Source organism: Pyxicephalus adspersus, chromosome 2 (assembly GCF_032062135.1).
Source record: "Pyxicephalus adspersus chromosome 2, UCB_Pads_2.0, whole genome shotgun sequence".
Classification (NCBI taxonomy): domain Eukaryota; kingdom Metazoa; phylum Chordata; class Amphibia; order Anura; family Pyxicephalidae; genus Pyxicephalus; species Pyxicephalus adspersus.
In genome coordinates this window covers 17,767,308-17,794,781 of record NC_092859.1, presented here as the reverse complement: position 1 = coordinate 17,794,781, position 27,474 = coordinate 17,767,308, and the positions used below count along the sequence as shown (strand labels likewise).

General features: G+C 40.8%; 1 protein-coding gene across 1 annotated transcript in view; it reads right to left on the bottom strand.

The window, feature by feature from the left end:
• Positions 1–13,016: 13,016 nt before the first annotated feature.
• Positions 13,017–27,474, bottom strand: part of NOTCH3 (notch receptor 3) — a 66,357-nt gene continuing 51,899 nt past the window's right edge. The window contains exons 13-34 of the mRNA XM_072399760.1: positions 27,204–27,396; positions 26,795–26,943; positions 26,472–26,585; positions 25,597–25,716; positions 25,087–25,239; positions 24,769–24,997; positions 24,464–24,665; positions 23,895–24,048; positions 23,624–23,808; positions 23,404–23,536; positions 21,789–22,040; positions 21,474–21,586; positions 20,841–21,391; positions 20,358–20,690; positions 19,876–20,036; positions 19,581–19,788; positions 19,413–19,497; positions 18,999–19,161; positions 18,319–18,617; positions 18,081–18,228; positions 17,870–17,967; positions 13,017–17,504 (exon numbers count right to left, since the gene is read on the bottom strand). Of these exons, the coding sequence (XP_072255861.1) occupies positions 16,227–17,504; positions 17,870–17,967; positions 18,081–18,228; positions 18,319–18,617; positions 18,999–19,161; positions 19,413–19,497; positions 19,581–19,788; positions 19,876–20,036; positions 20,358–20,690; positions 20,841–21,391; positions 21,474–21,586; positions 21,789–22,040; positions 23,404–23,536; positions 23,624–23,808; positions 23,895–24,048; positions 24,464–24,665; positions 24,769–24,997; positions 25,087–25,239; positions 25,597–25,716; positions 26,472–26,585; positions 26,795–26,943; positions 27,204–27,396 (5,321 nt within the window). The 3' untranslated portion in view covers positions 13,017–16,226. The remainder of the gene's footprint in view (positions 17,505–17,869; positions 17,968–18,080; positions 18,229–18,318; positions 18,618–18,998; positions 19,162–19,412; positions 19,498–19,580; positions 19,789–19,875; positions 20,037–20,357; positions 20,691–20,840; positions 21,392–21,473; positions 21,587–21,788; positions 22,041–23,403; positions 23,537–23,623; positions 23,809–23,894; positions 24,049–24,463; positions 24,666–24,768; positions 24,998–25,086; positions 25,240–25,596; positions 25,717–26,471; positions 26,586–26,794; positions 26,944–27,203; positions 27,397–27,474) is intronic.

The window sequence follows — 27,474 nt, the reverse complement described above, 5'->3', positions numbered from 1 at the left end:
TTTAGGTAAGTATGACCCTAGCTGTGTATTTGCTATACCTGTTATATTTAATGGCTTCAAATAGTTTGACTTTGATAACTATCACTTCTTGTTTGGTCTTGAATTCGAATGAAATAAACCCATAATGAGTGAGAAAAAGTAATCAAATACTTTGCATTTCTGAAGTAATACCAAAGATAATGCAACTAATGATAATAGTAACAATAGTAATACTTCACTTTACTTCTTAGTAATACTTCATTGTGAGTTGATCAATGAATCAGAGCCGCCACAGTCCTCGCCAGGCACCATTAGGAAGATCATTGTTTTACAAATATATTTATCTTTTTATAAAAATTGATATTATTGGTCGGCAGGATTTAAAATGATGAATTCAGTAGTCCATGTGGTTCGAAAGGTTGGCAACCGCTGCTTTAGGGGACTGTAGGGGTTATTCTATCACTTCAATCCAAGGCCTGTTCAGACCACGTTCAGTGCAGACCTTCAGTAACTCATCGGTGATCACTGCTTGGCTCTGCAATAGATGATCTGATCTGTAACACAGCAAGCTAGAAGTAGTACAAGATCTCCTATGCTGGCTTTGTTTACAAAAGCAAGCAGCCAAATATAATAGAGCTAAATCTAGAGGTAAAAAAATGTGGCAGACAGGATCTTTATTGCAGAATGGGCAGGTTATGTCTCTGCAATAAAAAAAATACAGGCTTGTACACAATTTTTTAGCTAATCTCATCTCTCCTCACTTTATCACTGGCTGTGACATCTTTACTCTTCCAGGTTCAGGATCATCAGCCATCTTTGTTGGCCAGGTTGGAGTGACCTAATTCCTGCATGTGCAGATGAAAGTTCATTCACTCCTATGAGCCAGCTTTTCCAGGTTCATACACTGAGCTGTGCAAGGAAAGTCTGGAATTCTGGAAGGCCCTTTTTTTTTCTTTTTAGGTAAATGGAAGGGGGTGACTCTTATCTAAAGAGGGCATCTAATGTGACTCTTATATGAAGGGGGGCTCATGATGTAAAACAGGGGACTCTGATTTGAAGGGGGGTTCTAGATGTAAAATGAACGAGGGACTCTGATTTAAAGGGGGCTCAGATGTAAAACGGGACTCTGATTTGAAGAGGGGCTCTAATGTAAAAAAAGGGACTCTGATTTGAAGAGACCTCTAATGTAAAACAGGGGACTCTGATTTGAAGGGGGCTCAGGTGTAAAACAGGGAAATTTTATTTGAAGGGGCCTCCAATGTAAAACGTGACTCTGATTTGAAGGGGGCTCATATGGTGTTAGAGAGGTGACTTAATTGTGAGGAGAGACTCACTGATGTGAAGGAACATGTTCCAAGAATCTGCCCTAGGGCCCAACTAGTGATCAAGCCAGGATAGAGCAATGGGAGATAAAGGGGGGTGGGGCAGGTCAGAAATCTGCATTGGGCCTGATAGGTCTGTAGCTACTCCACTGATTACCATCACCCTTCAATAGAAACACCTGAATGTAATAATTTTGAGGCGTGGCCGTTATGGTAGGTGTGATGGTCAGATGTCCTCAAACCTTCACCTGTGTAATTGCCTCGAGAGACAGTGGTAATGAAATTGGCATGTACAGTCATGTAATGAGTGACTGAGAAGTAGTACATAAGTTTACCCCAAACACTTCACATCTCACTTTGTAGTGAAGCTTTAAATATCGACTTGAGTTATTTTTTGCTACAATTCAAAACTATTTCTTTCATCTCAATGTGTGTCCCTTTGTTGTTAATTAATAAGATGTATTCATACAAACAGGGACAAACTGGCTCATTACAAGTGAATCACTGAAAACAACTGCATGACAAGTGCTTGTGGACAAACAGGGTGAACCTGAACATCTGGCATGTCCTCCCTAAGGGCCACGGTGACAAGCAAAAGGATTTCTAATCGGATGACTAAGAGTGAGTAATGAAAACATACAGCAGAAACATGATGTCTCCAGTGGCCTAAATATGCTGAAAGTTTGTAACAGAATTGCATTATTCTAATTTTTTCTGCTGCTGAAGGACATAGGCAGACAATTTCCGGAGGAGTAAAAGAGTCCCTGTCAGAGAGCAATACAAGGCTATGACCTCAGCTGAAATTATGGAAATATACATTTATGGATATTTCTGTAACATTTATAAGGGATCAAAGAATATATCTAGCATAAGTGGTGCAAATCTGTGCATTATGGTCCCATAAGAAATATAGAGCACTGCAATGCACTGACATTTGTTTGTTACTGCATTGTACAAATAGCTTAAATAGAGTTTATTTGGAAAAGGTTCTGCCAGCTGCAGACACCCTGAGATGTTCATTGACAGTTATAACCAAAAGACTTGTTATGCCCAGGGTTTAGATTTCTTTGGATTAGCACTTTTTTTATTGGGGTCATACCTTCCTTAACTCCATGGCTTCACCAGCTTCTATTCATCCAGCCAGGAAGACCACATTGGCTTGTTCAGTGTTATATTGCAAGGTTTGTGAAGGATATTCCTAAAATTAGTGTAAGCCAAGCTCCAATGATAAAGCAAAATAATAAAGTAACTAAATGCATGCATAGGAGAATAAGTTGATGGTCATGATCAGCCCTTTTTTTAGCTTTTTAATATGGGGGAACCCTTGAGAATACCAAGAGGTCTTTAGGGAATCCTTTCTCTAATTACTATATCTCACAATACATTGGCATGGTGGTCAGTAGGAAATGCCAAATGGCCAAAGGTCATTGGTGTCATTTAAAATAGCACAAACTGCTCATTGCTCAAGGAACCCCCAGGTTGAGAGATGCTAGGTATGATCCTCAAAAGAGAATACCAGGCTCAGTGCTCAGTATTGTTGCTGGATACAATATTTAGTGACAGTTTTGGGTGACAGAACCACTACCAGCTAGCCTGAACCTTCTAACCACTTTTCCCGTTCAGCTGATGTACCAGCAATTTCCCAAGAGTGATATTGGGGGATTCCCATGGTTTCTCACAAAAGATTTAATGTTGAATATAAGCTATCCAAAGTTCCCAGGTCTTACAGAATTTGTTCATATTGTTTTGTAGGGTACAGGTTAGTTTGGTGTTGGTCATGATCCAAATTAGTTTATGCTTGGTGAAATCAAGGGGGATAGATGATGCCATCCAGTAACAGCAATCGTGATATGGGCCACTATTAGAATATACTTGACTAATCTACAATGTGTTCTACGTATCAACTGGTTATATAGAAAATAAAGCACTTTCTACCCTTTTTGGAATATTAATTAGCATAATTGTATAGATAAGGTTATAGATACAAATCCATAATCTTTGAACTTTAGGAAATGTCCACCATGCATGAAACATGGTGCCTGGGGGTTGCCTATGGATAGCTTCACCTCCCTCTTTATAGGTAGACAGGGGAACATTCAGTCATAGCTCCCTGCTGTCCCTGTTTTTGAGTTCTGCTGTACAGAACAAATGCAGTATTTAGATACATTTTCATGTATTGATTCTCCATGGCCTGTGTAGTTGGGGTCATGGCAGGGCAGTGTCCTTCCACGACATTCTACCTTTTTATCATCCCATAGAATTGGGAGGTAGGAATCTGCCTGACTTAAATCTGGATGAATGTGCCACAGTTGTTTATATGCATGGCATGACAACCTGATTGCTACGTCTGTTGTTGGCCAAAGCCCAATAAAAAGTCACCAGTCAGCACACACCTTTAATTTAGGAAATGGTATGTTGTAATTTAGTTACAGGCATATGTAATGGATGTTTTGGATGAATCACACATTGTGATAAAAGTGGAGCTTAATCCGCTTATATTTTGCCTTTTTATTTGTTGTCACTTCATCAATATGCTAATTCAGATTTAAATAAAATCTTCTTTTTCATGCAGTGTTTACAATGCAATGCAAGTAGATCAAGGCTGGTAGAAGAGGCCAGCAGGGTGCTGTACATAGTTTCCTGTAACATCACAGTACTGTCTTGTTATTCACCTCAAAAGCCCTCATTTTTGATGGAAGGAGTGAGCTGGCTCTTGTGAGGGTTTATACAAAAATCAAAATTCTTGATGGATATCAGTCCATTGACAGCCCACTTGCATGTAGACTGCCCTAGGTGAAGAACCTGTACAAGTGAATTAAGGGAAGGCTGGAGTCAGCTTTACATCGCATCTAAAGTCTTCTGTGTAATAGGCTGAACTTCCAATTACTACATGAACCAGAAGCCTCATAAAGTAAAATAAAACTTCCCTCTACATTTCTTAACTGAGCCAAATGTTTCACTTGTTCCCCCTACCAGACACTGCAGCTCACAGTGGGAGGGGTTTCCATACCATCACTGCCAATCCAGAACGCAGTGGGCAGGACCGGGGTGTGCCCGATTGCAAGCTAATTTACAAGCTACAGGCTAGCGAATCAATGGTGACAATGTTTCATAGCCACCCCTCGCATTATTTTTTTTTTCTTTTTTCATCCTACTGCATTGCAAGCAACACCAACCTACATGAGAATGACGACTTTGCTCAAGATCATTGCAGCATCATTGCCATCCCATTACACTTCATTGGTAGCTATTTGTAGGACTTTCCAAAGTGACTAAGAAAAGTGCACATAGACTTAACATCAGAGTATATTTTTTAATATGGGGGCATAATTGTATTTTTTCCCTATTTGCTACAATAATATTTCATCACGTGGGGTAATATGATGACTACAGATCACATGTCCCTTGTTTTCACCTTCCTACAATAAAACTTCAGCCTAGCAATTGACAGAACAATAAAATATTACTTATGTGAGTGCGAGGAAGCAATACTTAGAGGAAGAAAGTAATGGGAAACAAGTAATAAGTGGCAGAGGAGAATGGCAGGAAATTTTACACTGGGATGGAGAGGGGAGAGGAAATAATACACAGTGACAGGAAACAATACAAGGTACAGAGAAGGGACAATACTCACACTGCTCTCCTATTCATTTCAAATGAAAATAAACATTTCAAGCACGGCTAGATTAACAAATGACACATGGAAATTGTTCCAAGGGGAAAAACCGATTCTATTATTTTATTTATAGTGTTTAAGACAATCAGACACACATGGGCTTAGAGAAGAATTTTTTTAGGCTTTGATTAGTCAAAGCTTATTAATAAGTAGGGGCACTTCAAAGGAGGCCAAATTTATATGCTTGGGAAAAAAGTTCCTGCAGATTTGTAGGTTGATCGCTATATTGTGGTATAAGAACTTATCATCTGAACTGTTCGTATGCAGAATTGTGTAGATATGGAGCCCTGGTGACTTCTACAATTGTTAAGGGTCTCTAAAAATCTAAAACTGTCCAGATGCTGGCAATTAAAATAGAAACAAAGATCAATTTTTCAAAATTCATGATTAGGCAGGCAGTGGTTTCAGAAAGGGACAGGTGATGCCCGTTCTACAAAAATCCCTCTTACCTGCCTGATCGCTCCAGGTATCTGGCAACAAAAGCTGAGCTGCACATGCACAGCTTTGGTTTCCACGATGCCTAGTATTTCTGACTTCCCCTGCGTGTATGGGAAATGTATGAGTTACATCATGCCAGCTCGGCCAATCAAGATGGACAAAGATTGTCTCAAGGAAGAAGATGGCAGCACCCTGAGACCGAATGAAGATTGCAGGTTTAGTTCTGCTTTAGAGAGTAGGAAGGTTAAATGTGGCCCAAAACGTTGATACTGAGATCAGCCTTAAAAGGTTACAAAACTCAAACTATAACATCACTCACCTTCGGAACTGGTTGTTTCACTGTCAACATTGACTTGTAGGTTGGGAAAATTATATTTTAGAACCGATTGCCCTTTTTGTAGAAGGGTGGCTACAATGGATCTACATGGGTTTGTGATGTAGCCACTCTCCTCTGCACATTCCCTATATCGACTAGGTTCCTATGTGTCAGAACTGAATCTTAAATTTAATACCCAAAAGAGAGTAGCCCATTCATAGATAGCCCACCCATGCAGAAATGCTCCCAGTTACTAGGTGGCAGTGGCACCAGGAAAAGAAGCGTTCATAAAAACCCTACCACTGCAAAAGCTTTTAGATGGACCTTGAGATGAGATCAACAAGTGTTTATGAGAACCCCACACACACCTCAATCACCTTGTCTATTAGGTGGTTAGAGGAACCAAAAAAAAAAAAAAAGGGTTTATGAAAATACCACCCATACTACAATCCCCACAGGCTTTTAGATGGGCCACAGAACCAGGAAAACAACTACAGTCATGAAAACCACACCATGGCAGGGTGCCGATATCATGGGAACCATACTTGTAGGAGAGCAGTGCATGAGACTGCTTGGGGAAATGCAGGGGTAGCACTTCCAGGGTTAGAGTGTTAGGCTATGTACACAAGCAGATGATTATCAGCCGAGATGAATGATTGTGCTTGTTTCGAGAGGGAATCTGACATGTTGTACAGTGGTCACTTAACATTGTTTATAGATTCATAAGGAGAGATCCATGAATGATGGATTGAAAAAACTGCTATACAAGTCAAGGGAGGAGAACGCAGCGGGGTGCAGCTCACTCATCCTCCCTCTTCCCTAGAACTGCACTGTAGATGCGTGTACAGAACGTGTCTGTCGTTCATCTGTCTCTCTGTTGCTGGAAATGATCTTTCATTAAAATTTTCCATATGTATGCAGCAATAAACAGAAACTGTTTATACATAAACAAAAAAATGAGGTGATGCTTGTCGGGTATTTAGTGACACTTTAAAGAGAACCTGTAAAAATCAAGTTATTTAAATGCTTACTCAGAAATACAAAGGCAAAAAGCTCTCTTCACATGTGAGAGTGGGGGAATTACTTGCATATTCATCAATTAAAATATTATAGACAATTTTTATTAAAAAAAAATAATTCACAACAAAAAATTATACATAAACATTTACAAAATTAAAGAGTATTTCATCACACCCGCCACTCGGGCTCATAACATAGTTTGAATGGTAAGCTTTAAAAAATAATTTTTATATATATATTGGTCTCAACGCGTTTTGCACTACCAATCGCTTCTTCAGGGAATTTATTGATAGCAGAAAGACCTATGCAATCACTGGTTTGAACTGGACATGCCACCAAACTGATGATGAAATCCAAAGTTACACACTGGACAGCATCCTATAAAAACACTGGGATGAAATCAGCAATGTCAGGTCAGGGTAATATATAAAAGAACATTTTTCAGTACTGCATTACAATGGATGAGAATCTCCTCTGCCGACTCAGATCTGGCCTGACGCTGCAGCGGCAAAAACACTTGCAAATAACAAGCTTACTCACAGGAAGTCAAAAAATGTGCAAGGGTTGGGGGGAATTTTTTGTATAGTAAACATTTGACCTAAAACAGAACTTTTATTAAAATAAAAAATGACACCTTCTGCAGAGCCCTTGATCCTTCCACAATAGGCTTCCATTTGGCTACTGCAGTAAATACAGTGGCCAAAGACAAAACATTTATTATTTCATATGAAAGGGTTATCAACCCTTTAATATGAAGTGAAAAATGTGGGGATAGGTCCACTTTCCAAGATGACTAAACCTAAAAACAATTATGTAATATTGCAGCTTTAGGAGCTACATTAGTTTTCTTTTTTCTCACTAAAGCCATTTTCAACTATTTTCAAGTATAGAAATAACCAGTTGATGTTGCCAGAAAAGAATTGTCTTTGTCACTTCCTGTAAGCTTAACAAAAAGCATGCAATGTAATGGAGGTGGACATCTAAAATCCATTCTAGGTGACAACTATGTAGTGCCACACAGAGACCAAAAGTGTGCTACTGGCAGTTCAAATTGAAGGAAAAAAATGAAAACTAATGCAGCCACTACATCTAAATACTAATATGTTCTGATATATTACAATTTGTTTTAAGGTTTGCGCGCCATTTAACAGAAAACTTTGATATGTTTGCTATCTTACTGAAATGCATGTCTGTACACATCTCAGAAATAGGTTCCAGATAAATAAAATCTTCTCTCTTTGTAGTGTTCTTAAAGAAATCCCAGATGAAGCACTCACGGTCCATAAAAATACAGCCGTGTCTCCATGGGCCCCACCTATTCAGGTATGCTGAGGACAATTGTTATGTCACTGTTAGGGTTGGTGAATACAATGGCGGTCTGGGATGTGATACAATGATAGCTTTGTGTGTTTACACTCTTTGTGTGTTTTTAGTCACAGTCCCATGAAACTTTGGAAAGTTCTCCAATTCTCCAAGTTGTTTTGTTACGGCCTTACATAACTGTGAATCTACATACAAGTCATACGCTAGACAGCAAGTAACGGGAGGCTCTGGAGCGCCACCAACTGGCCCTGTAATGGTGTCATATGCCCCATAGCTCTTTTTAAACTAGAGATAAGGATAAGTGCTAGGATAAGCATTTATTTTCTGCACCTTGACTGAGACATTTTACAACCTAAAAAACTGAAGTTACTGACGATTGGATAAAAATAACCTATGAACAAGGTAGAAATAAGAAGAAATGTTGCACACTATCCAGTTGTTGACAATGACTTGCACCAGATCCTTGCTTCTGAAACACAGACACAAACCTCTGTATATACAAAAACTGTGTTTTCAGGTTTTAAATATAAAAACATCTGTTAATACATTTTTTCGTCATTAATGAATAATAAACAGTTCTTTAATTTGTCTGTTTTAGGTATCCCACAATTTTACATGAATTCCCCTAAAAGGTACATTTTATTGCTATTACAAATGTATAGCCAAATCAATAAGATTCATTGGTGAAATGTAAACAATGAACTGGTATATTGAAGGGGCAAGGGCTGGTTGGTAATATTATGCAGGTTCTTATCCAGCCAGCAGATGGAGCCCTTGTTGTCTTTTTCACATATACAGCTACTTCATCTTTCAGATGTGCTGAAAGAAGTCAGTTGATCAATCAAGTGGATTAGCTCATCCAAAAAGTTTGGTACCAGTTTCAATCTAACAAAGTGAGCTACAAAGCTCTTCAAGATTTTAGAGGACAAACTATCAGAGGTGAACCTGGGTGATCCAGCAAACCTTTACTGGACCTGGTCCAGGATTGAAAATATTTGCCAATTAATAGCAAATTATTTTTTAAGAGAACATTCCAGCTTTGGTGGATCAATCAGGTTCACCCATGACAATGTATATTTTCTAGCCTTGGTGACCTTCAGATATTCAGGCCCATTGATCAATGGTGACAGGAGCTGAAACTAGTTCTTCTTGACATCATATTTTCTGAGCCATCTCAGTACAGAATATTCCTTCCTCTCCTAAATGTGATTCAAGTATTATTTGAATGGATGCATTGCTCACCAGAGACCCTTAAGGAAGCCATGTCTAAGTTCCTAGAACCACCCACTCACTATATGGTCACAATGGGCAAGGCTCCTAAATCCTGCTGAACCTCCCATTCATTCTAAAGGACAATGCAAAAAAGCTCCTCCAGCTGCATCAGAGGTTGAAGAAACAGAGCTATGGATTGACTGGGGAGATATCCAAACACTCCCAAGCAGCATATTAGTCTGCAATGTGTATGCGTGAGTTTTTCTGCATATTTGTTACCCTTGCATCTGGAATCCTGAGCAGCCAACTGCAACAGTTTTGCAAAGTTAGACTGCATCCGATTTATAATTGTAGACGAGAGAGATTGTCACCATTAAACAGATGCACAGTTGGGAAATGATCAGGGTCACATTTTAATCAGGTATAGTACTTCCTTAGGAAAGCTGAGGGAGCAATTTATAAATGGGGTGCTGAGAAGTTCGTGGCTTTGCCCAGAAAGAAGAGAGCCCTAGTTATGAAATAACACATTTATTCAACATTTTCCCCCCTGAGACTGATGCACTTGGTACAGCGTAGTTGCAGCTTTTCTAGACCATTCAAATAAAAGTCCTTTGGTCGCAAACCAGCCCTCAGCAGCATCTTTGACGTCAGAAATGTCTTTAAAACGTTGCCCCTTTAGGCGTTTCTTCAAATTCGGGAACAGATAATAGTCCGAAGGGGCCAGGTCAGGCGAGTAGGGGGGATGGTGGACCAATTGGAAACCCAGGGTGTTCAATTTGGCAGCCACAACGTTGGACGTTTTCTTCTGCAAAAAAAAGGATCCCTTTGGTCAACTTTCCACAGCGTTTTGTCTTAATTGCCTCCTTCAGCTGGTCCATAGTACTGTCTGGTGATATTAGAGCCCTGAGGTAGGTAGTCCACCAACAGAATACCATCTTTGTCCCAGAAAATGGACGCCATGACTTTTTTGGCCGATTTCTAGGTTTGGAACTTCTTCGGCCACGGGGACCCGCTGTGGCGCCATTCCTTTGACTGTTCCTTGGTTTCAGGATCATAGATGTGGAGCCAGGTTTCATCCTCAGTCACTAACCTAGCCAAAAAGTCCGGTGCAGCTTCAAAATGGGCCAAAATGAAACTAGTTCTTCTTGACATCATATTTTCTGAGCCATCTCAGTACAGAATATTCCTTCCTCTCCTAAATGTGATTCAAGTATTATTTGAATGGATGCATTGCTCACCAGAGACCCTTAAGGAAGCCATGTCTAAGTTCCTAGAACCACCCACTCACTATATGGTCACAATGGGCAAGGCTCCTAAATCCTGCTGAACCTCCCATTCATTCTAACGGACAATGCAAAAAAGCTCCTCCAGCTGCATCAGAGGTTGAAGAAACAGAGCTATGGATTGACTGGGGAGATATCCAAACACTCCCAAGCAGCATATTAGTCTGCAATGTGTATGCGTGAGCAGCCAACTGCAACAGTTTTGCAAAGTTAGACTGCATCCGATTTATAATTGTAGACGAGAGAGATTGTCACCATTAAACAGATGCACAGTTGGGAAATGATCAGGGTCACATTTTAATCAGGTATAGTACTTCCTTAGGAAAGCTGAGGGAGCAATTTATAAATGGGGTGCTGAGAAGTTCGTGGCTTTGCCCAGAAAGAAGAGAGCCCTAGTTATGAAATAACACATTTATTCAACATTTTCCCCCCTGAGACTGATGCACTTGGTACAGCGTAGTTGCAGCTTTTCTAGACCATTCAAATAAAAGTCCTTTGGTCGCAAACCAGCCCTCAGCAGCATCTTTCACGTCAGAAATGTCTTTAAAACGTTGCCCCTTTAGGCGTTTCTTCAAATTCGGGAACAGATAATAGTCCGAAGGGGCCAGGTCAGGAGAGTAGGGGGGATGGTGGACCAATTGGAAACCCAGGGTGTTCAATTTGGCAGCCACAACGTTGGACGTTTTCTTCTGCAAAAAAAATGATCCCTTTGGTCAACTTTCCACAGCGTTTTGTCTTAATTGTCTCCTTCAGCTGGTCCATAATACTGTCTGGTGATACTAGAGCCCTGAGGTAGGTAGTCCACCAACAGAATACCATCTTTGTCCCAGAAAATGGACGCCATGACTTTTTTGGCCGATTTCTAGGTTTGGAACTTCTTCGGCCACGGGGACCCGCTGTGGCGCCATTCCTTTGACTGTTCCTTGGTTTCAGGATCATAGATGTGGAGCCAGGTTTCATCCTCAGTCACTAACCTAGCCAAAAAGTCCGGTGCAGCTTCAAAATGGGCCAAAATGACTTTGGATGCTTCAATTCGTTCCTTCTTCTGATCACTGTTCAAACATTTCTGGAACCCACTTTGCTGAAAGCTTGCGCATGTCTAGGATAGTGATGATAACACTTCAACACGCTCCCGTCAGATGTCAAGTATCTGGGCTATCTTTTTTGCGAATATTCGCTGGTCCTCAATAATCAGCTCATGGACAACATCACAGGTTGCCGGGTCAGTTGAGGTTGGGGGGCGCCCACTGCGGGGCTCATCTTCAACGGTGAAATGCCCAGTCTTGAAATGAGATATACAGGTTTGGACAGTGCTGTAGGAAGGACACTTCTCCCCCAGTGTTTGTGACATCTCAGTGTGAATGACCTTTGCTGACTTTCCCTGGAGAAACAAAAACTTCATGACGGCCCGTAACTTCAACGATGTGAAACTTGCTTGTGCCTCTGCCATCACAGCTTCTCACTACAAGAAAAACAGTTTTAAGAATCGCAAAGACCTGATATTTGCAGTTACATACTAAGATATTAGCCTGTCATATGCCCCCACACTCATTTTTCTATTTCATCTGGAAGGGGGCAAAGCCAGGAACTTCTCAGCACCCCCTCCTATATGTCACATATTCTGTCTTACAATTTACCTGCTGTGTGAATAAATGATAAATAAAGTAAGCTCCCATGTGCAATAAAAAATGTCCTACCTACGTGCTAGCAAAACCTTTTAGAATGTCTACTAAGTGGTGCATCCACCATTCGGCAAAAGAGTGGGGGTTGTTATCCTGGGGTAGTCACCAACTGAGGCAGCAGAAGGTTTAAAAGATAGAACATTAGTGAAAAATGTTGGCTCCGGGGGGTATGTTTGCAGACATCAGTGAAGGAGAGGTGAGTATAGCAGCATTTAGTTGACTTACCCCACTAATAATATCATTATTACAGATAGTCCATGTGTTACATACAAGATAGGGACTATAGGTTTGTTCTTAAGTTGAATTTGTATGTATGCATGTATGTATGTATGTAGTCAGAACAGGTACATTATTTTAATAAATGCAATTAGGACAGATGTTTGTCTCAACATACTAAACAGCATGGTATCAGTTACTGTATAAAATTCTCACAGCTAATCACAAAGTAAAAAAAAAAAAAAATGTATGTAGCGTAGACATTCATTAACGTCTGGAGCAAGCTGTGCTTTGATATGCAAAAAGAAACAACTGCAGAGTTGGTCTTGGTCATTAAAGTTACAGCTCAGTCTCCCCTCCGTCCTGCACACGAGGGATCACCGGAAGCCCTGTTCGTATCTAGGAGTCAGTAGTGCGTTGGATGTCTTGAATACAGGATTTATATAGTGCCAACATATTATGCAGCGCTGTACATTAAATAGGGATGAGCCATTCTCATCAATTTTGGGTAAGTGATCCGCATATAAAAAAAAAAAAAACACTCCAAAGATTTTTCAATAACTACATTATTCTCTTTTTATTGAATTAGGCACTTTACATGAAGACTTCTGTACCGTTTATTTACAAAGTATAAAGCTACAGGATTTTTTTTTATCATTTTATTATTTCTTAAAAAAAAAAGACATTATGTCAAGAGTAATAAAATATACATATGGTTGATTAATAAAAAATATCTAACATTGTTCTATTTATTAAATGAAAAAAAAATTGTGTATAAAAACCCTCAGAAAGAACGTTTAGTTACAAAATTGCATTTTCTTCTTTTTTTGGTCATGAAATAGATAAGACTGAGTGGTTTTGTGTGAAAGTAATACAAAGCATCCATTGGCTACACTGTTCTAGTGACTGTACCCTATGGCCTGCTGGCAGTGCCCAAATAAACAAAATCCCGGCCGATACAAACAAGGGGCTTGATGTCTCTACATGTTTGAGTGTTTCTGCATGGGAGTATAACTGGTCGGAGCTTAAAGAGAACCTGTCTAAAATCAATAGCCAATTCAATTGTAATTCCTTATCTTTTGAACCTCTCTCTTATAAGACATTTTGTTCTAGTAGACACATCTGTACGTCCTTTATCTGGTGCGTCTTCACCTCCTCTGATGCCCGGGGTACACATGGCAGTGGAAGACAAAGCAATCCCTCTAAAGTAACACAATCTGAGATTGCTACAAGAAGGTAAATGTCCAGTGAAGGAAGCAAGTCTGACCCTCAGATGAGAGTCAAGCTGAATGTCTCGCACAAAAGAAGCAGCATAGTGCAAGATGTCTCATAAGAAAACAATACGCTATATAGAAACACTCGGGTTCTCTTCCAGCTCTGGTAGAACGAGCGAAGGGGAATGGTTAGAAAAAAGTAAGGCAGTGAAAATAAGTCAGCACAAGTAGCAGATTGTAGGTAAAAGATAAGATTTTCCAAATATGAATGCGGTTATATTATGCAACAATCTCAGATGCAGAATCACTTCTACAATGACTGGGACCACAAGCCCCAATTGATGTCCCTTATCCGGTACATTGTCCTAACCCCATAGTGATTTCCAAAATACAGCGACACCTGGTGGACATACTTCATACTGCAGAATCTATATATACGGGTGTAATGTTCTGACTTGTTAAAACAACTTTTTTGAAGGGGAACAAACTCCCCCTGGCGTCTAAAGATGCAGGCAGTTATCAGACAGTAATTAAGGCATAAGAAAAAGAAGTCTATTACATTTGCAAGGCAGTGTTATAATTACACACAAATCATGACTTCGACATGTGCATATATATACGTATTTATACCATAGTATAAATAAAAGATAGAATTTTGTATATTAAAATCCTCCATTCTTGGTTCAACAAAACGGACTATATATGTGTCATCAAAGTTGCAAAAAAAAAAAAGTTAATTTCTTCTATGTATACCCAGTACACAAAAAATATATATTTAAATATATATATGGCTACAGCCTAAATTATACAGTTTAAGTATTACAAACTTGGTAACACCAATGGTTTCCACTCCCCGTTAGCACGGGAGAATCGTAAGTTACAAATTTAGGCTTTACCTTCCATTGCAATGTTCGTTGTACCTCTTTACTTTTCTGAAAGGCTGCCAAATTATTCTTTACAGACCCCTCCCATACCCAATTTTAATTCGGTTCTCCAATGAGAAATACTACTTACTAACATTAGCGAGAAGGAACGATTAGGCTAATGTACAGCTTGACACATTATCAACTTTTAGCCCCTTGTGCTGGAAAGAGATCATCAAATATACACATAAAAAAAGATATAAATGTCAAATAAAATTTATATGAAAGCTGTATTAAGGGAAATCTGTAAGCTGCCCTGTTTCTCAGTATGTTCACTATGTGGCTTTATTAGTTTTTTAGCTAGTTTTTAGCTACTCTAATAGTTATTTTAGCTTGTATATGAGCTGACTGTGCAGCAAGATTGTGCAAAGCTTTGAGCAGCTTTGTTGGAGGCCTTAAAGAGCCCTGGACAGGAGGCATCGGCATTACTTCTGCTACCATGTTGGTTAAAGGGACTCTCACTACAATGTGAGTTTTATGCCCCAAACTTGAGGTTTAAGGCTTGCAGTAAGCTAAACTTAGCCTTATGTGTACCAGGCAGATCAATTCACATTAAATGAATACTTCCTCCATGGCAATCAGCTTTTTTTTTTTAATGATAACTCAGCAATGGCAACCCACATATTTCACTCATCACTAGCTTCCTTGATAAGCTACCTTAAAATTGCATATTTTTAAATTCTAGCTGAATGGTCACTGAAAAAAAGCTCTAAGTTATCCATTAAAAACAACATCCTCGGTTTGGTCATCTACCTTAATGTTTGGGACTGAACGTCACATTAATGGGGCAACTGAATGGGTCACAGCGCTCCTGTTTCATCCCATTATACCATTATCAAGAAATGACCTAAGCCTGTTTCAAGACACAATTTAACTGTAGGACAGACTATGGCGTAGACATGTCTATTAAAAAGAACTGCAACATGACTACATTTCAAAATACTGCAAGCAAAGATTTTGTTCCAATACGACAGGACCTTTTTTCCTTCACAAAGAAACATTTCTTGCTAAAAATCCGTACCATTATTTATCACAGTCCACAAGGCAGTTGGTGAATCATTTTGAAAAAAAGAGGGATTTAAAGAGAAAAAAAAAAAAAAAGGATAAACTCTTAAACTTTATACACAAGTCCATCTAACGACATAGGAATAACCCCGGAAGTGGAGCAGTGCAGGGCAGTGAAATTAGCTTTAAAAAAAATAAAAAAAAAAAAAAAAAAAAAAAAAAAAAAAAAAAAAAAAAACACAAACAGCAGGGGGACACTCTCTTTAAAATTGTAACATTTCATGGTTGTCGTAAATAATACGATTATAGCCTATAAAATTGCAGTCTTTTTCCTTCACTAATAGTGATTGCGTTCGAAAACGTCTATATAAAAAAGTTCTTTAAAAATTGGTCCCGTTGTAGATAAGTTTTTTTTTTTTCTTCATGGTCCCGTCATAAAACATTCTTATAAAATCACTGGAGACTTCATTTTCTGTTTTGTATCGCTCCAAACACTATGCAAGTTGAGGGGTAAGAAAAAAGGGAAAGTAGTAAAAGGTAAACAAAAAAGAGTCAAAGAGGGGAAAACAGGAAAAAGGGTGGAGGGCAATACAAAGTGATGGCATGTTTCATGTCAGTCAAGCAAACACCTGCATGTTGTTGGCTTGCTCAGGTAAGTGGGATGTCTGGCTGTGGGTACCACCAACTACGACTGGGCTAGGGGTGGTGTCAGACCACTCTGACACTGAGTGAGGTGATGGGCTGGACCACTGCTCTGGAGATTCTGGAGAGGGGGTCAGGTAAGGGTGCTCAGTGGGGATGTGAAGATAGTGTTTTGGGGTTTCCTCTTGAGGAGGTACGAAGGTTTGTTGAGGACCGGCCATAGCTGGTGATGTCTGGATGTTGCCGTCGTTGGGTATGCTCTGTTGTTTAAAGTAGTTTCCTTCTGTTGGGGTGACGGCCTGAGATGACCTCTCGGCTACATGTGGCATGCTCTGTTGTCTCAAGTGAGCAGTGTTTGGAGCCACTGGGCCCATCTGGCACTGCGGATCCATGGAGACCTTTACTGGGCTCTGCATTGCCATCTGGTTTTGAAGCATCATGACTTGTTGGGCATGCAGCTGATGTAAGTTAGGCACTGAACCTGCAGGAGCTCCTGGAATGATGTTGCGAGAAGGATGTGAAGCGGGAACTTGGTTCTGCCATGTGAATGGAATGTTGCTTGTGTTCAGCATACCGATGTTTAATCCATTTACCACACAGCTTGGTGCTCGCTGAAGTGGCACTCTGCCTTGAAGAGCCATCATGTTACCTTGGACTTCTCCAATTTCGTTTAGACGAGCCAAAGACACAGCAAAAGGCCCTTCCATCAGGCCATTCACAAGAGGGGTAGATGGCACAGACAAGGAACTAAGGTGAAATGTGCCAGGGGCAGCCATTGCTGGGGAGCCAGGATTGGCACTGTAAGCACGTGGAGAGTCGAGGGAGTCAACAGGTGAGAGGGTGACTGAGCTCTCCAGAAGACCATTGTTGCCATTTGGGCAGTCAAGAGACAGCTTCTTGTTTCTGTTTTTCGCTTCCTTTGCTTCTCCCCGGCTCAGGCTTGCTCCACCGGCTTTGGAGCTTGCTCTGCGGCTTTTCTTGCCTTGTGGTGTCTGCTTTATGTTGCCCATAAAACCGTTAGGAGGACAGAGCAGTGGTGACATAGTGTGACCTCCCATTGTCCCTTGAGTACCCCGTACTGCATTGTGTTCCTCTAGAAGTTGAACAATATCATGGTGTAGCCTCTCCTGAGCTATGTCACGAGGAAGGCGGTCCATATGGTCAGTAATTTCACGATTAGCGTAGTGATCAAGGAGAACTTTTGCCGCTTCATAACTTCCTTCCCGAGCTGCTAGGAACAATGGGGTTTCCTCCTGTAAGGTGGAACAGCACAATGTTATTGTATACATAAATCTACTATTTAAATACTTTTTTACGTTTGCATCCATGCAAGAGCAATAAGGATTAGATTTCACACTTCGTACAGTTATGGTGTACAAAGCAGCCTTGTGTTCATCCATCAACATGCAAATTTGAAAGTACTGAAGGCAGTCCACCAGTAACAAACCAAAGAAACAAACAGCCAAATATATATATATATATATATATATATAAAAATATAAAGTAATGCCTGCTGTTTTCTTAGGATTTGATAGAAATTTGTATTCATGCCTCCATGACCAGTCACTCCAAAATGTTCATTAGGTCATTCATGTACACTTCCCAGTACTATACGTACCTTGCTATCCTGCATGTCTTTGTTGGCTCCATTCTTTAGCAGTGCCATGGCAGCTTCAATGTTGTTAACAGCTGCTGCCCAATGCAAAGCTGACTTGCCTGGGAAGGAATAACAAGAGAAAATAGGTAAATCTAAAGTTAAAATTTTCCTGCCGTGTAAACAGAATGCTTGTAATAATATTAATACTGAAGATAGCCAACTCAACACTTACCAAGTTCATCCACAGCATTGACATCAGCATGGCAGGCGATAAGCTCCTCCACCATTCCTTCCACTGCCAAACGGGCAGCCAAAATCAATGCAGTAGAGCCATCACTCATTCGAGCATCTAGGTCTGTAGAGCGGTTCCTTATCAAGATCTGTAAACAAGAATTGTAATTAGAGAGGTATGTCCGAAATACAGACTATCCAAACTGTCTTAAAGATAAAGATCCCAAGAAGCAACTTGCCTGGAAAACACCTTGTGCGTCGGCAGCTACAGCAGCATGTAGTGGGGTACGCCCAGTATTATCCTGAGCGTTGGGATCAGCGCCAGCATCCAAAAGTCTCTTGGCAGCGTCTGCTCTGGCATATCGTGCTGCAAGATGTAGAGCCGTCTCACCGGTTCGATCTGTCTGTGCCCCAAGAGATGCTCCTTGGCAGATAAGGTCAGAAATTGCTGAGGCCTCCCCTTCTTCCTCATCTTCCTGAGCCTCTGGCTCCAGCCCACCTCCCAAGAAGGATGCCAGCATCAATGGAGTGAATCCATCTACAGTGGAATTGGAGGAGAGACAAAGATTAGATTTCCATCATATTCTAACTTCTGGATACTAAAGGCAGCAGTACAGGCTGAAAATAGATCAGTGACCCTGAAATCAGTCACATTAAACTCAAAGTAACAGTGTCCAAGGCCATGCAATTCAAGACGATAGCATTTTGGTATTTAGCATAAAATATTTTTCTATGTAGACAGAATCTATAATACACTTTATAAAATATTCAGAGAGATAAATGAAAGTAGAGCTGTAGCTCTCAAAAGGGTGGCAAGAAAAGAAAAAGCAGGCCATGTACTGACAATTCAATACACATGCATTAAAATATTTCAGACAACACACTGGACCCCCTATTTTAAGTGAGAGTCCATGCTCACCTGGGCCTCTCACGTTAACATCCATGCCATCAGTCTCATAATCACCCTGTGGTGGAGTCAGTGCTGTAGCCGGAGGAAGTCTAATATCTGCAGCAGCTAAGTGGTGCTGTGTCCAGGGACGTGGATCTACAGGATCCTGGCGACAGGGGGAAAGCTCCTCAGTCTGTAAAAAACAGAAATAACCCTGCTGTCATCACATTTTCAGAAGAAAAGAAATCGGTCACTTTAATCATTAAAGTTTACAAAAAGGATTATCCCACACAAAAAACACTGAACCTCGATGTTCCATCAATGGAAACAACACAAGGCTGGAGACCATGCAGGCAGTTTCCCTGCAAGGCTTGTTATAGGTCTTTCTGTGACAGGTTCTCTTTGAGCTGTATTTGTTAACAATATCACTTCTCTAGCACTCACCTTAAGTCTTTTGGTCTCAGGACAGTCTGCCTCAGTCCAGTCTTCAGATGGATCTTCCATGAGACGTTCTGCTTTAGCGATATTCCTAGAAAGAGAAGCACAGCGTAAGCAAGATTATGTAAAAAGTAAAATTGGAATATATAGTAGGAGGCACCAGAGCTTTCTTACTTAAGTCCAAGAGCATCCTGTCCCACAGGCTCACGTCTGTCTCTGTCCTTTTTCAATATAAATCCTTCTGGGAACCATAAGGTGCTGTGAGCTCGCTTCCTGCGAGATACCAGGACACCCAACACTAACACAATCAAGACCAACAGTCCAGCTACTCCGACCAGTGGAAGAAGATGCAATGACGGGAGAGGCTCGTCAATCTTATCACCTGGGAGGAGAACACAAGTGGTTAATCCATTTTTTCTCACTTATGCTTCATTACATAAAAATAAATGTGAAAAGTCACATGACTTACTGCTCACAGACTTGATTGGATAGGGAAAATGCAGCCTTTCCACAGCGCTCAGAGCAGCCAGGTAATCTGCAGCATTTTCTGCATCTGGGAAGCATTCGGATGGCTCTTTGTCAACCTGTTTTTTACACAGCCGATTGTCAATTTCCAAGAACACTTCAGACCTGTCAAAGAGAACATAAACCTTTATTTTTCATAACTGAAATATGTGTATATATAAAAAACAGAAAGATCATAAAAAGTGATAAATGGATCAGCTACCATTACCATTATTTGCATTACCTGGTTTTAAAATATCCGTAATAAACCTTTGTCAAGCTAAGACAATTTGCTAGGTATTATTTATAAAGCAAAGGTGCCCTGGTAAAGATATTTAACAGAAATCTGAATTAGCTTCAGTACAGTAATATACTACAGAAACCTATTCTAAACATATATTCTTCGCCAGAGCACTACAGAGCATGCTCATGTCACGAAACACTTACCCTATGATGTCACTGTCCAGCTCTCTCCTCACCCTTCGTTCGGCTGCCTGGCTTCTCCTGTATGGTTTAATCATGTACTGGCCATCTTTGTCCACACGGAAGCGCAGAGAAGTGCGTAGAATGGCACTAAGCCTGAGCAGGAATGCTTTGCTTTCCTTCAGGAGCTGTTCAGGAGGGAGCAGAACCACAATGACCAGCACTCCCTCTGCCAATTGCTCTCCATCCCGGCTTCCAGCACAGTCAAGACCATCCCAACCACATTCCTCTGAATTACATCCCTGGTCACACCGGCCATCACCATAGTGGTCCATGCAGTATTGTTCATAGACAGGGCTGTGAGAGAAAAAAAGGTTTGTTAGATACTTGAAAAATATTACCCAACCTTATCTATTCAGCAAACCTGTGTGTTGCTAATTTTATTATGTACATGTAATGGGTGCAGGCCCCCCGCTCAAGTCCCAAACAAAGTTTCAGGTCCCTTACTTGCAGCTACGCTCGGTCTTCTCCTGGCAATCAAAGTTGTCATACAGACAGTCAGCCGAGGCGCACTCTGGATCGCATCTGGAGTTGTTGAACAGGAGAGGGCATTTTTGTGAGGGACATTTTTTCCATGGGTCACCCACAGACAGAGCACAATCTCCGCCATCCCAGTGACATTCTGGAGAATTGCATTCCCGGTCACAGTGACCATCTCCGATCTTGTTGAGGCACCGTGATGGACCACATTCCCGGGCTGGTACTTCCTCAGTTGGGAGCTTCAAATCACATCGTGGTCCAACATAGCCTGGTGGGCAGTTGCAGGTGAAGTAGGGAAACTTGTCAGAAGAGACACACTGAGCTCCATTTTGGCAGGGTGAAGGGGAGCAGGCTGGAGGACTGAGAGGTGGCTGGATTCTGGTGCCGTTTATAGTACGGCAGACACCTTGAGGGCAACAACGAGGACCATGAGATGAAAGGACACAGGAGAAGCCTGCTGGACAATCAAAATTTCGGCAGGAATTTAAAGGGCGCTCACAGGATGGTCCAGCAAAACCCTATAATAACAGAAGAATGTGTTATAAGTTTATTGGGAATTTAGATTGGCACAGCTTTCAAGATTAAAAGTCAAGTACTTACTGTAGGACAACGGCAGGTGTAACCAAGTGGGGTGTTTACAGTCACACGGCAGACACCTCCATTTTGGCATGGCCTAGACTCGCATGTATTAACCACACTCTGGCAGCGCCGACCTAAAACAGAATTATACATTGCTTAATATGACCGGTCTGCATTACAAAGTTTATCGGTTTAGTAGATTTACTGAAGACAATTTACAAAAAAGAAATTAAAAACATTCTTCACATATGTAAACACTGAGAGACATTGGCATGTACCACTAAATTAAGCTTCTCCTTCCACTTTCTCCTCCATCACACACCCCTTTTTCCTTACCTGTGTAGCCATTTTTGCATATGCACTGATAATCATTAGCCATCTGGATGCAGTCTCGGGTGTTGTGTGTCACGCATGGTCCAGACAGGCACTCATTGATGTCACCCTCACACCTCTCGCCGGTATAACCTGGAGGGCAGTTGCAGCGGTAACCCCCAACTTTATCCACACAAGTTCCATTGTTTAAACATTTGGGCTGGCCAGAACTGGTGAGTGTGGAGCAGTCGTCTTCATTAATCTCACACAGCACTCCTGTATAATTATAAGCAAAATGTTGTTAGGAAAGACAATGAGAAAGTAAAACAATGTTCTTATGTACTGAGGAGCATTTAGAGCTAGACACACAGTCTTGGTTGTTACCAAGTAGAAAGCTTCAGAAAGTAACAGACATTCATGTCCAAATTTGCAAGAAAGCCACTGTCCTTTTTAAAAGCGCAGTCCCACCCTCCCCAGAGTATAAAAGGTTTACGTCTACTTGATGCTTGGTTTGTGTCCCATTTCAGATCGGTAGCATTTTGTGAAATACTGGCTCTAGATTGAAATTTTTGCATGTGCTGAAAACAATATAGGTAAAAATGAAAATACACAGTTAGGGCACACCTGCTTCTTCAATGGACAATGTTGCGGAGCTGCAAGCCACTCAAGCACTCGCCCAGCAGCGTTAGTTCAAAGAGAATGTGACAGCTATACATTCCCCATAGGGGGTGCCAAAGGGAGCGTCATGTACATATACGAGGGGGTGCTGAGAAGTTCCTGGCTTTGCCCCTCCAGATGAAATAAAAAAAAAAAAAATAAATCAGTGTAGGGGCATATGACAGCCTGATATATTGGTATGTAACTGTGCAAATATCAGGTCTTTGCGATTCTTAAAACTATTTTTTCTTTTAGTGAGTAGCTGTGATGGCAGAGGCACAAGCAAGTTTCACGTCGTTGGAGTTACGGGCCGTCATCAAGTTTTTGTTTCTCCAGGGAAAGTCAGCAAAGGACATTCACACTGAGATGTCACAAACACTGGGGGAGAAGCGTCCTTCCTTTCCCTGGAGAAACAAAAACTTCATGACGGCACGTAACTCCAATGATGTGAAACTTGCTTGTGTCTCTGCCATCACAGCTTCTCACTAAAAGAAAAAACAGGTTTAGGAATCACAAAGACCTGATATTTGCACAGTTACATACTAAGATATTAGGCTGTCATATGCTCCCACACTCTTTTCTATTTCATCTGGAAGGGGGCAAAGCCAGGAACTTCTCAGCACCCCCTCGTAGCATCTACTGGCTTGAGGAAGCAGTAAATGCACTTAAATTTTTCTGATGACAGCATTAAACATTTAGTATTTATTATACCCAAACAAGACATTAAACTGGCTCTGCATTCATTGTGTATTGTGATATTTTATGCAGATACAAATCAAAATTGAAGGTTTTATGCAGTTGCAATAAATATCTGTTCTCAAGCAAGTACTGGCATACTAGATAAACACAAAAAACACAAAAAAGTTGGGAGAGGTGACATTGATTTAGGGTAATACAAAATAAAGAATCTAATATAACCTGGCACATTTTAGCCATTTGTCCTGAATAAGAACATGTGTGATATTCCAGTCTATACACTCACCCAGGGTCCCTGGAGGACAGGAACAGATGTAACGTCCAATAAGGTCAATACAAGAACCTCCGTTCTGACAAGGATGAGATTGGCACTCATCTATGTTAACTTCACAGTTGGTTCCCTCAAATCCAACTTGGCACTATAAAAACACAGATATTAAACCATGACCCCCTCAAAAAACCAAGCAGATATAATTTCTTTCCACAGTATAGTTAGCCCTACATACCTCGCACACATAACCACCCAAGTAGCTGTGGCAGGAGCCTCCATTAAGACAAGGATCAGGGTCACACTGGTTGATGGGAGTCTCGCAGTAGCTACCAGTGTAGCCGCCTTTGCAGAAACACTTGTGAGAGTTGCCAGTGTTCATACAGGTTCCTGAAGCATGGCAGAGCTGATCCAGACGAACACCTAACACAAAAACAAGCAAATGTAAATAACCACACTATAAGGTCACATTGTGCTGTGTTGGACCTAAATATGATTTTCATACACACCTTTCCTGCTTGCTGCTACGTCACAAGATACACGTGGGATATCGCAATAACTTCCTGTCCAGCCAGGAGGGCACTCGCACCGGATAGATGGACCTATCTGAGTGCAACGACCTCCATTATGGCAGGGGGAACGACGGCAAAGGTCCAGCAAAGTCTAAAAGAAACAGGCAATTGTGTTGGAGTGGCAGAGGAATTGCTACCATTAGTAATTGTACAAAACACTGGTTACCTTTGTCTTGAAAAAAAAGCAATGTTTAATAGCAAAGAATAAAATTCATCTATAAAAGGTGCGTTTGGTAACCTGACATCTGGGTAAAGTCCCATTAACTTTCATGGTCCATTGATCAGCAACTTTAAACTGCTCAAATGCAGGTATAAGACCACATTTACAAGCATTGCAAAACTCTAAATCTTCTAAATTTTAAACTTGGAAAAAAAATCACTAAATACTGAAGAGACTCTGCTCAAGGAATAGATAGGGGTCTTTCATTTGCAAGGTGGATGTTTTCTATTTAAAAAAGTCTTTATTTTGCTTCTTCACTTACAAAACTCTGCCCCATCCTACTCACCTGGCACTGTGTCCCTGTGTACCCATTGGGACAGATACAGCGATAGGACTCCACCCTGTCCACACACACGGCTCCATTCTGGCAGGGGCGAGAAGCGCACTCATCAACTTCATGCTGGCAATGAGAACCGGTGAATCCAGAGCGACAGATGCAGGAGTAGGAGTCTACACCATCAACGCATGTGCCGCCATTAAAGCAGGAGCTGTAAATGACAAACCAGTGATTATGCATATGCAATCAGAAACCACCGATGGAATCCCTGAAAGCTATAATGAACCAGTGTGTGAGCATTCATAAAAACCTACCTCTCAGTACAGTCCTGTATGTTGGTTTCGCAGATAGGCCCGGTGTATCCTGGAGCACAAGCGCACACATAGCTGTTAACATAATCCAAGCAGGTGGCTCCATTGCGGCATGGATTACTGAGACATTCATTGATTTCATTCACACATCTTGATCCGGTGAAGCCAGGTAGACATGAGCAGGAGTAGGAATTCACCAGATCTTTGCATGAGCCACCATTAAGACATGGATCTAAAGGTAAAAGAAAGTACAGAAAAAATAGTTATTGACTAGTCACTTTATGAAAACATTTTGTATCATATTTTGATATTGCTACTCACTTGGTGAACAATCATTAATATCGGTCTCACAGTTGTGGCCTGTGTATCCTGGTTTACAGACACAGTTGTATCCTCCTGGAAGGTTGGCACACTGTCCACCATTTTGGCAAGGGCTTCTGTTGCACTCATTCACATCGATGTCACAGGACTCACCTATAAAGTAAGAGTGGAAATATTACCCAAAATACCATACCATGCTTTCAGTTTATAAGAAAAATGAACTAAAGGTCTCTAAAGATCATGGTCACTAGCAGTTGCAATGAACAAAGAGTTAGTTATCAAAGATGGCGATCCTTTTATTAGCTGCAAATACTACTAAAAGTCAATTACTCAACAGCTGAACTACAATTCACTGCAACACAGACCGGTCACCCAAAGCAATTTCATTTTCTAGGAGAAAATACTGAAAGTAGAGATTTTGTAACTGCTACAGAATAGATCATGCAACGCTCCTCCTACAATTCTCGTATTCATTTGTTTTTTCACAAAGTGTGTATATGAGACGATTACCTTCCCAGCCAGAAAGACATTTGCAGGTGTAGCTTTCATAGTCTGCAGATGGTGTGCAGACACCACCATTATGACAAGGTTCAGAGCTGCAGGGGGCAAGTAGGGTCTCACATGTCTGGCCTGGAGCAGAAAAAGAATCAATGATTAACATGATGATGATGTTTCTTTAACATTGCATATAATTTACATAACTTACCACATCAAAACCACTGCAACTGCAACACATTTTCCTTTTCCATCTTTTCATGGGCATCCACATACATCACGTGAGCACCATGTAATACTAACTAGGTTACTGTACTGAATTGGTATACATTTTAGTGGTCACCCATAACATTCCTAAATCTTCTGATTCTCATTAATATGCAATCAAATAATAATTTTGTAAAAAGGATGAAAAGCAGGGCTGTGGCAATGCCTCTGTGCAGCCTGTACTACATATTGGCAGTGCTAGGGGAACAAAACCACCACCCTGCATGCAACGATTGTTAACTACAACAATAGTACAAGCCTCTGCCCTATTTGTGGGCTGGCTTCAAGAAACTATGCTCAAACTCTTAAGGATTATTTCTGCAAAGCTTAAAAAAAAAATACCCCCAAAAAATTTTTTATAGCCATTAAAGAACCACTGAAACATTATTTCATTTTATTGCTATTTCAATTTTTCTTGAAGTCTTCTTGTACATATAAACTGGTTTCTTAAGCAGTGACAGCCAACAAAAACACACTTATCACAGTCATGTCGCTAACTGTCTCTCAGTTATAATCCAACATTTCTGACAAACTATTTTTTTTTTTGGCGACATCCCTCCATTGTACTACAGTTGAACTAGAAGGCTGAAAATAGTGTATGGATATGTTTGAGTCACACTCACCTGTATATGGCAGTGTACATAGACAACTGTATCCTGCAATGCCATCAACACAGGTCCCTCCATTCAGGCAAGGAGCTGGGGCGCATTCATTAATGTTACTCTCACAAAAGTTACCTGTAAAAACACAAATATTCTATTAACCAAATATAGTATAAAAGTGTCATAAATACAACATCAAGAATCAACAGCTTTAATAATCTGAATCTTCACTCTGATATAATAGCATGGCCGCACCCCTTCGTACATTTTCAGTTTTTTAACTGGCCAAAAATCTGCATACATTTATCTTTAAAAACTGGAAAAATTTTGAGCTGGGGCGTTACCTCGGAAGCCCTCCCGACAGCGACAGACTGGTCGTCCAAGATGGTCACTGCAACTTCCTCCATTCTGACAAGTGCTGCCAGTACAAACATCACTGCTTCGTCGGTCACACGACCTGCCAGACCAGCCCTGGTGACATTCACATGTATATCTAGGGCAAGGACAAACACCAAGAGCATAAATATTTAGGATCATACAAAAAAAAAAAAAAGAAGAAAACCAAGTTAGTTTAAAACTAATCATAAAAAGCCAAAAGTATTCCAATTAAAAAAAATGAACGAACCATATACATGAGATTTTTGTCTCTATCTCAGCTGGCTAACTAAACTTAAACCCCCCCATCCCTTGACATACAAACAAAACTGGGCTTTGGACATAACCGCTTCCAGAAGACATTATAGCAGTACTTACATTTCATTGGCTTTGCGGCACACACCATGGACACAGGCAGGAGAGCATAGCTGGGTTGGGTTACATAGGGAGTCGCGAGGACCACCACCTTCAGGACAAACACAGCGGAATCCATTCTGTGTAACTTGACAGGTTCCTCCAGAACGGCAGGGGTTAGATGCACACGGAGAGACCTCTATGTTACAGAGGGGACCTAGAAGAGTGCAAATTGAAAGGGATCAATGCATGATCAGTGCTGTGACAAAGAAAAACACGAGAGAGAGAATGAACG